This window comes from Nomascus leucogenys, chromosome 15, assembly GCF_006542625.1.
Source record: "Nomascus leucogenys isolate Asia chromosome 15, Asia_NLE_v1, whole genome shotgun sequence".
In the NCBI taxonomy this organism is placed as follows: Eukaryota; Metazoa; Chordata; class Mammalia; order Primates; family Hylobatidae; genus Nomascus; species Nomascus leucogenys.
Window position 1 is genome coordinate 108,351,833 of NC_044395.1, and position 11,038 is coordinate 108,362,870.

The 11,038-nt window shown below is 35.7% G+C and overlaps 1 protein-coding gene across 1 annotated transcript; it reads right to left on the minus strand.

Moving 5' to 3' along the window:
• Positions 1-9,928: 9,928 nt before the first annotated feature.
• LOC115838564 (olfactory receptor 140-like) lies at positions 9,929-10,828 on the minus strand. Its single transcript, XM_030828728.1, has one exon. It carries the CDS (start codon positions 10,826-10,828, stop codon positions 9,929-9,931), a length of 900 nt encoding a protein of 299 aa, XP_030684588.1.
• Positions 10,829-11,038: the final 210 nt, after the last annotated feature.

The following is an 11,038-nucleotide window of genomic DNA, read 5'->3' on the forward strand; positions in this document are numbered from 1 at the left end:
ATTGTAGACTTCCAGGGATATAATTTACTATAGGTTATACATTCTCTCTAAATCATAGCTGCTTTTTTTAGTGTTGCATTAAACATATTAAATGCCTAGCATTTATGGTTTATACTTTATGTTTAAACTTATGGACATTAAAATATAATAAAATATTAATATTAAATATAACTTTAATGTTTATTAAACACTATACTATCTAGTATCTCATAAATTTAGTCACATACACCCCTACTGGCTCTAGGTGCAAGGTGCCTTGAGTAGACACACCTGGCTAGACTGGATTCAATTGGGAATGGATAGTAAGGGCTATAATCATACATAAACCCATGTAAAAATCCCGGTTTTACAAATTACAGTTGTTCTTCAGTCTCAGCACCTATTATATGCCAGACAACATCCTTGTGCCTCAGTTTCATTTTCTATAAAATGACAAACTAATGTCACCTATCTCAAAAACTTTTGTAAGGATTAAACGAGTTTATAAATGTAAAGGGCTTAGATGAGCATCCCCACTTATTTTTTCAGGATGAGGAGAATGATACTGAACACAAACTATCTTTAAAAAAAATCCCTTGGGAGTTCTGGCCAGGGCAATCAGGCAAGAGAAAGAAATAAAGGGTATTCAAATAGGAACAGAGGAATGCAAATTATCTCTGTTTGCAGATGACGTGATTGTATACTTAGAAAACCCGATCATCTCAGCCCAAAAACTCCTTAAGCTAATAGGCAACTTAAGGAAAGTCTCAGGATACAAAATCAATGTGAAAAATCACAAACATTCCTATACACCAATAACAGACAAGCAGAGAGGCAAATATGAGAATACTCCCATTCACAATTGCTACAAAAAGAATAAAATATCTAGGAATACAACTTACAAAGGATGTGAAGGACCTCTTCAAGGAGAACTACAAACCACTGCTCAAGGAAATAAGAGGGGGCACAAACAAATGGAAAAAAAAAATTCCATGCTCATGGATAGCAAGAATCAATATGATGAAAATGTCCATACTGCCCCCCAAAATTTATAGATTCAATGCTATTCCAATCAAGCTACCTTTGACTTTCTTCACAGAATTAGAACAAAAACTACTTTAAATTTTATACGGAAACAAAAAAGAGCCCATATACCTAAAATGATCCTAAGCAAACAGAACAAAGCTGGAGGCATCACACTACCTGTCTTGAAACTATACCACAAGCCTACAGTAACCAAAACAGCATGACACTGTTACCAAAGTAGATATATAGACCAATGGAAAAGAATAGAGGCCTCAGAAATAAAACCACACATCTACAGCCACTTGATCTTCAACAAACCTGACAAAAACTAGCAATGGGGAAAGGTTTCCCTATTTAATAAATGGTGCTGGGAAAACTGGCTAGCCATGTGCAGAAAACTGAAACTGGACTCCTTTCTTACACCTTATACAAAAAATTAACTCAAGATGGATTAAAAACTGAAGTGTAAAACCTAAAACCATAAAAACCCTAGAAGAAAACCTAGGCAATACCGTTCAGGATATAGGCATGGGAAAAGACTACATGACTAAAACATCAAAAGCAATGGCAACAAAAGCCAAAATTGACAAATGGGATCTAATTAAGGAGTTTCTGCACAGCAAAAGAAACTATCATCAGAGTGAATAGGCAACCTACAGAATGGGAGAAAATTTTTGCAATCTACTCATCTGACAAAGGGCTAATATCCAGAATCTACAAGGAACTTAACCAAATTTACAGGAAATAAACAAACAACAACATCAAAAAGTGGGTGAAGAATATGAACAGACACTTCTCAAAAGAAGATATTTATGCAGCCAAAAACCATATAAAAAAAGCTCATCATCCCTGTCCATTAGAGAAATGCAAATCAAAAGCACAATGAGATACCATCTTATGCCAGTTAGAATGGCAATCATTAAAAAGTCATGAAACAACAGATGCTGGTGAAGATTTAGAGAATAGAAATGCTTTTACACAGTTGGTGGGAGTGTGAATTAGTTCAACCATTGTGGAAGACAGTATAGTGATTCATCAAGGATCTAGAACCAGCAATACTATTTAACCCAGCAATCCCATTACTGGGTATATACCCAAAGGATTATAAATCATTCTACCATAAAGACACATGCACACATATGCTTATTGAAGAATTATTTACAATAGCAAAGACATGGAACCAACCTAAATGCCCATCAATGATAGACTGGAAAAAGAAAATGTGGCACATACATACCCTGCAAAACTGTGAAGCCATAAAAAAAGATGAGTTCATGTCTTTCGCAGGGACACGGATGAAGCTGGAAACCATCATTCTCAGCAAACTAACACAGGAACAGAAAACCAAACGCGACATGTTCTTACTCATAAGTGGTAGTTGAACAACGAGAACACATAGACACAGGGAGGGGAACGTCACACACCGGGGCCTGTCAGGGGGTGAGGAGCAACAGGAGGGAGAGCATTAGGACAAATACCTAATGCATCCGGGGCTTAAAACCTAGATGATGGGTTGACAGGTGCAGCAAACCACCATGGCACACATATACCTATGTAACAAACCTGCACGTTCTGCACATGCGTACCAGAACTTAAAGTAAAATAAAATAAAATAAATTTCCTGCCTTTGAATATATCTTCAAGAAACATGTGTTTAAATATACTTCTGTTAAATACTCTATTGGCTAGTAGAATATCAGCCTAATAATGTTTTCCCAACATGCAGCAGAATGTAACTTTTTGAACTGACTTTAAAAGACCAGTCTTCCAAAACCATTTCCTAAAACACCCTGCAGTTCTAACCAAAAGTAAAATTATTTAAATAAAACAAGTGTTTTTCACTGGTGTTCTTATAAATTATGAAAGCAAAGAATGGCTCTTGAAAAATATTTTATACAAAGTAATGGAAAGGTTAAAGTCAAAGGATACTTCCAATCACAGGGACTCACTTGCTCCTCTACTGATGGATATAAGTAACTTCATTTAATCATTCCACAATGTATGGATATATCCAAACATTATATTGTACCCCATAAACATATGCAATTGTTTTTTGTTAATTAAAAATTTTAAAATAAAAAAAGTTTAGTTCATGTTCTTCAGAAGGGCATTTGTATGTAGGTATATTGTATAGGCACAGTCATTTATATGTAAAAATACATAAAATATATCAATATGCTTGAAATTTTAATCTGCATGGGTGGGCATTATCTAATGACAGTATTTATGAATTATCCTTTTCTTAAATTGCTTAATATTATTTCATTTTATAGTTGCATCATAATTCTTTTAACCAATCCATTTTTACTTGACATTATGTTGTTTATAATGTCCCACCTTACACATAATGTTGCAATGAGCAACACTTTACAGACATCTTCACTTACTGATTTGAATATTTCAGTTGGAGAAATTCCTAGAAATGTCATCACAAAGACTAAAAGAATTTATATGCTTCACATTGATAGATTCTGTAATGTTACTCTTGAAATCCTATACTAGATTTTATCCCCATTAATATTATATTAAAGAGTAATCTTCCACACAGCCTTACTCACACTAAATATTATCAATCTTGGTTATATTCACCAAATAATAAGATGAAAAATAATATGTTGTTTTCATTTGCATTCATTCAGTTATTCATTCATAGAATTTAATTGATGATATAAACAACAAATGTCTTTTTGGTCTCTCAATAAAGCTAAATTAAAATCAGTGTAATATCTATATAGAGATACATCGTTTATACACAGATATCCAGATGGAACTACTGATAATTAATACATTAGTTAGCACTTGCTACCTACCAGACATTTTGCTAATATTTTATACCTGTTTACATGTTTAGTCTTCATATCTGACTATGATGTGACACATTTTATGACTGCAAAAAACCAAAATAACTAATTTGCTCACAGCGATACAGTTCGGCAGTGATAGTCAGTTGAATCCAGGAAACTCACTTTACAGCTCATATGTGTATCTTGTGTCTGAATTCCTTATGGGGCCTAAATAATTTCTTCAGTAAAATCTCGAATGGTTAAAAAGGTGGCAGTGGTGTGTTCAGTGAGTGACTCTGGGTCATCATTTTTAACAAGCAACCTGTGACCTTGTGTTCCTTGGAAGATATCTACCCTAAGCATATGCACCGTCAATAACATACAACTCTAATTATGGGCTTTGAAAGGATAATTACTACTTATTAATTTTCTTAATTCACTTTTCTTTCCTTGAGAGATGAGTGGAGGGAGAATTATCTTCAATAGCACTTTTATAGAATGAAAATTACTATAACACTGTAGATTAAAATGTTGATGTTTTCTTGGAATGCTTCCAGAGGAAGAGGGCTTAGTCCCTAAACAAGCTTTCTTGATTTCACCATCCCATTCCCAAGCAAATCACCAGCATCATCTTCAGAACCGACATCACGTCTGTGGGCAGGGCTGCTCACAAATAAATGTGCATGGTTTTATATTGATAAATACATTTTTACAACGTAATTCATTTTTCATTAAAAATGAAAACCTGAATTTGAATTATTAACTAATTCAAATAGACAGAACACAATTTCTTTCTTAAAACTGATTTGTAGAAAAATCAAGATTAAATGAAGCTGCAACAAGAGGAAAGCAGAAATGCATATATAATATATATACACAGAGAGAGAGTCAAATGAAAGAAGAGAAACAGAAGATCTCTCTAAAAACTATACTAGGCATACCAGCTATTCCTGTTCCTCCTTTTCCTAAGAGCACATCTCTAGAATATTAATACACTATTTCATTTTCTAATCTTAATTATCTGGATAGAGGCCAAAAGGTAGATACTTAATTTTGATAGCTTGTCAAAAAGATTAAAGCAAATCAAGCTAGAAATTGTTGATAAAGTCTCTCCATTCTGAGATCTGAATTTGCATATACAAATAAAACAAGCAAATTAATGGACATCTTAAGCATAATATAATAGTGCACGTAATTAGGTGATTCAATTATTTTAACAGTTTCAAAATAGTAGCTCAAATTAACAGGAACATGTTTAATGCTCAAATAGAAATTTAAGGTCATCACCAAGGTTTATTTGGTGTTTGGTGTCATCTCTGTGACTCCCAAAAGCCAGTTACCTGATGATCCCAGTAAGCAGAAGGCAGAGATTATGCAAGTAAATTCTCTTAAGATCATGTCAGGGGGACCAAAAGTCTGGCCCCATCCAGGACGTACTCACGTGATCTTTCTTCTACAGAAGAGCTAAGAACCACAACACATTAGAGAGTCAAAATAAGTCAGGGCCTGCCCAAAAAATAAATCATCTCATCATTTAATGGAAAGTTGATAGGGCTAGAGTTTCTAGGGATTTTAAAGAAACATTTAAAATAGTCAAGTGTCCAAGAACTTAAATGAAAAAAAAAAACTCTTGTGGTTGGCAGAGAAGCTTAAATTTTATCTAAATAGGAAAAGTTACCAAAAAAGGTAGCCAGCTAAGCTGTCTACAAAATCATTCATGGGACTACGCTTGCCATTTGGCTGCACTTTGGGCTTAATTTGTAAACAGCTTCCAATCTACATTTCAGAAGAAACATTATTAATAAGATGTCCACCTTTGGGTACTGGGCCTGGGCTACAAGAGGGCAGAGTGACACTTTGAAATAGTATAGAATTCCACAATGTACAGACTTACCTCATTCCAATCGCATTACTTTGAGGCTGTGCCTCTACTGACTGAGAAGCTAATCACAGTACATTCACCCCTGCAGTGATTGGGTTTTTCCCATGGGCAGGGCTTCACTGGAGTCAAGCCAAGCTGATGTTTCACAAGCACAAAACTAGATCATGGTATTCCCCATTCAATGATTTGCTCCTCAGCTATGTTCTGTCCTTCAGTAACAAAATAGCCACACAGTTATCCTTCTGCCTGACAATACAGATGAAGAAATGCGAGTACTACTTCTCTGGGCCACCTAGCAAGTATCAGGACAGAATTTTTAAATACCTAGTCTGATAGTCTCTTCATGTTTTCAGACTTTTCTTGAAATTGTGTTATATCTAACTGCAGGATAGCTGCCTTTATTAAGAATTTAAAAATGAACCTCAGCCAGAAAAAAAATATGGATTAAATTCCTTCTCACTCCATAACAGTTAGTATTCTTAAATGATATGACTTTAATTTTTAAAATATTTAGAGTTATAGCCTTCATTCTTTTTGTTTTTCTTTTTTGAGGCAGAGTCCCCCTCTGTCACCCAGGCTGAAGTACAGTGGCAGGATCATGGCTCACTGCAGCCTCGACCTCCTGAAGCTCAAGAGATCCTCCTGCCTCAGCCTTCCAAGTAGCTGGGACTACAGGCAGGCACCACCATGCCCAGCTAATTTTTGTGTTTTTGGTAGAGACAGGGTTTTATCGTGTTTCCCAGGCTGGTCTCAAACTCTTGGGTTCAAGTGATATGCTCACCTTGGCCTCCCAAAGTGCTGGAATTACAGGTGTAGGCCCCACCATGTCTGGCCTATAGCCTTCATTCTTTTTCTACCTTCAATAGTAATAAAATTATTATTCTACATTTGCAATATATTTCACAGTTTACAACTGGTTCACTAACATATTTGACTGAATATCCTAGAAGTATCCTGCGAAGGGAGAGGCTCTCAATTTAACTGTATCTGAGCTCACAGGTGATGGGCCGACCTCTGCACTTAAATTATCTTTTCAGTGTACCAAAGGTTCTCTGTGCTCTTACCTAACCATGTAGCCATGGATAAAAGAAATGATCTTCAACTTTTTTTTCTTCCTTATTTTCCTTCTGAGGAGGCTTTTTAGATGTTTTGTTCTCCTAATGACCCTGCCTCTGAAATTTTAACACCACAGATATACTATCTACCAATTTATGTATTTTATTTTATCAGTATTAGTCCATTCTCACACTACTATAAAGAAATACCTGAGACTGGGTAATTTATAAAGAAAAGAGACTTATTTGGCTCACAGTTCTGAAGGCTGTACAGGAAGCATAGCAGCTTCTGCTTCTGGTGGAGGCGGGCAGTCTCAGGAAGCTTCCAATCATGGCACAAGGCAAACTATGTAAAAAACCTAACAATACATATGCTTCATAGTTGGTCTTAACAATGGTAAGCCCACTCCCCTTACCTAAATAATGTGTACTTAGGTAAGTATTTTTACTGAATTGAATGTTAGATTAAACCAAAGCATCCTTATACATGAGAACCAAATATTATTTTTCTGTTTAATTTATAGGCAGAAACGCACATACTTGCTTTTAGGTCATTTTATTTTTAAGCACCAGAAATAATCAGATTGAAGTTGGTCCTCATGAGAGACTCTTGATGATGGGTGCAAAGGGATGTTTTAATATTCTTCAAAATTCTTTACAAACCAGCAGGACTTCATCCACTGAGAATGCCAGGTTTACTTACATTTCTTCTTTTAGTTTTACACCTTCCAAGTTTGTTGTTGACAATTTATAATTTGTGTTTCACTAATCTTCTCACTCCACCACTGAGCACTTGATGTAGCCCCTAAGACACAATCATTGGCCCTAGTTTCCATCTTCAAACCTTTCTTTTTGTGTTAGAATAGAAATAACATTTTCTCAACACTTTTCCTATCCCTATCCCTGGTTTACACTCAACCACTATCTAACAATCATGATACAAAGTAAACCACAAATTATTACATCTAGATTCTGTTGAAATATTTAAGTCTCACCAGCAATTGCAAAGTCAATTATTTTTATTATATTAAGTGCTTATTATATCATCTTTTGGGCCTAGGTTTTGTGAGAAAAAGTTCTATTTATTATGAATTTGAAACATTCATGCATAAGCTAAAATACATAGTCATCCCCCCACCCAAAAGAACAGAAATTCCATGCTCTGGCATTACTGTGTGCTCAAATTATGGAAGAAATAGGTCAAGATGACCAGTGAGCTTGAGAAAGATAACATTTGTGAGAATTAAATGTGTTACAGTCAGAGAAACTTTGATTCATGAAATGTTTCACAGTAACATAGAATGATCTGGTATTTTCCATGCATAAATAGGAACATTACTGCTGAAATATATTTCAGTAGTAATACATACTACATGTGATAAAGGGCTACAACAAATTTGGCATCATCTTTCTTGAAGGATAAACTGAATCATTAAGATTACATATGAATTTCTTATCTATGGACATAAACTTACCATAAACAACTGTTTTATTTGAAGTAGGACTGAGATTTGGAAGACCTAGATTCAAATTTTGTTGCTGAAACTCAGATGTGTGATCTGAAACAAGCAAATTTGTGTACCTGTCCTAGCTTTAATTTGCTTCTCTATAAAATGGGGGCAGTAATCTTGAAACTGGCAATTTAGTGTATGGTTTAAGTCACTTAACCAAAGTGAATGCATTTGATAAATAATAAGACATGCATTTAATATAAATATATATAGCATATTTAATGAGCAATAACTTTGGAAACTTAGCATATGTCTTTTGTTGAGAATAAATAAAAGAATGTTTAATCTTGCTGCTTCAAATTGCTTCTCAAATCTTGGTGTGGAAAACAAAACAAAGTCCTTTATATTCAAAAAAAACTGTGAGCTATGAGGAGATTTAAGAAAATTAGAACAAGTTAAGTATAATTTCAGCTTATTTTTCACACCAAGGTAAACAATTTTAACATAGGTTATTAATTATGTCTTTCTTCTTTGTCAGTATCTCTCTTTGCTTTCCGTAGATTGATGATGAGAAAGAGAGAGAAAAGAAAGAAGCAGGAAGGAAGGGAAGGGGAGGGGAGCAGACAGGAGAGAAGGGGAGGGGAGAGAAAGGGAAGGGGAGGGAGAGGAAGGAAGGAAGGAAGGAAAGAAAGAAACGAAGAAAGAAAGAAAGAGAGAGAAAGAACGAAGAAAGAGAGAGAAAGAGAAAAAGAAAGAAAGAAGAAATAAAAAGAAAAGAGAGGAAGAAGGGAAAGAACAAGAGAAAGAAGAAAGAAGAAAGAAAGAAAAAAAAAGAAAGAAAGAAAGAAAGAAAGAAAGGGACAGAGGGAGGGAGAGAGAGAGAGAAAGAGGGAGGGAGGGAAAGAAAGGAAGGAAGAAAGAAAGAAAAAGAAAGAAAGAAGAGAGAGAGAAAGAAAAAAGAAAGAGAGAGAGAAAGAGAAAAAGAAAGAAGAAATAAAAAGAAAGGAGAGGAAGAAGGGAAATAACAAGAGAAAGAAGAAAGAAAGAAAAAAGAAAGAAAAGAAAGAAGAAAGAAAAGAAAGAAAAAGAAAGAAGAAAGAAAAGAAAGAAGAAAGAAAAGGAAAAAATGAGAAAGAAAGAAAGGAAGAAGGAAAGAAGGAAAGAGAAAAAAAAGAAAGACAGAGGGAAAGGGAGGGAAAAAATGAACAAAGGAAATAAATCACCAGTGGTTCTTTCGCTTCTCAATTGTCACCCTCCATCTACCCATATCTAAGGATTTCTAACCTCTTTTTTGCTTTACCATTAGCCAAGCAAAAATTTTAAAAGTTCTGAGATCAAGATTCTATGCAAAAGTCAATTTCATGTATGTAACATGTATGAAGAATTTAGCAAATTAACAGCGAGACTAGAAAAAAATACTCTAGAATTATCAAGCTAGGGATGTATGTTCTTTCCATTGCATATCCAGAATCAATGCACATGAACATAAAATGTTGGTAAAATATGTTAAAAGCTATCAAAATACCTAGCAAAAAGACCTAGCCAATATTAAGTACTCATTAAATGTTAGTTTCTTGGGACCATTCCTTTTTAAATTGTTTGCTTGTTTGTTTAGTTTTTGTCAATGATCTGTAAAATTTTTGTGAATTCTCTTGCACAATTTACCACAGAAATAATCCTCCATGTTTATATATATATCATCACTTTCTTGCCATTATGCACAAACTGTTACTCTTTTCCTCAACAAACTCCTCATGGCATTGTTTTTACCTCTGTGTTTCTCACAGTGTAAATTATAGGATTTAACATGGGAATGAGGACTGCAAAGAGCACAGTCACCAACTTGTCCACAGAGTAGATGACCACAGGACGCACGTAGGTGAATATGCAAGGCACAAAAAAGAGTACAACGACAGTAAAGTGGGAGCCACAGGTGGAGAGGGCTTTGCGCTGTCCTTCAGAGCTATGGGATTTCAGGGAGCTCAGAATGACTATGTAGGAGATGAGGAGCAGGGAAAAGATGAGCAAGCACATGGCTCCACTGTTGGCTGCCACCACCATCCCAAGTCTGTAGGTGTCTCTGCAGGCAAGTTTCAACAATGGGAAGAGATCACACATAAAGTGGTCAATGACATTGGGACCACAGAAGGGCAAGTCGGTCATGAAAAGAATCTGCACAGTGGCAGGCAGGATGCCTCCAATCCAGGCTATCACCACCAGAAGGTGGCAGACCCCTTGTCGCATAATGGTTGTGTAGTGCAGGGGCTTGCAGATGGCCATGTAGCGGCCATAGGCCATGACAATAAGGAAGGTGATCTCTGAGCCTCCCAGCAAGTGCTCCACAAAGAGCTGAGTCAGGCAGCCAGCCAAGGAAATGGTTCTCCTCTGGTAGAGCAGGTCGGTGATCATTTTGGGTGTTGTGACAGAGGTGTAGGAGGCATCTATAAAGGATAAGTAAGTGAGAAAGAAGCACATGGGTGATGAAAGTGTGGGGCTAGAGGAGATGGTGATGACAATGAATAGACTGGACAGCACGGTAAATAGAAAAATAAATAAAAATACAATAAAGAGTATTTTCTGCAAGTGTGGATTCGGTGTGAGCCCCAAGAGAATGAATTCAGTCACATTGTTGGGAGGCATGAGGTGATCCATGCAGAGAGTAATACCTTCCAGGGGTCTGAATTACCTACAAGTGATAGATAAAGAAAGATTATTATTAATCAGTAAAGGTTTACAGTCTGAATTTCACAGTATAGAGATAGGGTAGTTAACTGTGGAGCATGTCTTTGGCTTCTCTCACCCCACTAATTATTTAAATTATTCATTTTCACTTCCTCCATGATGCTTTCAGTCTCTTCATGT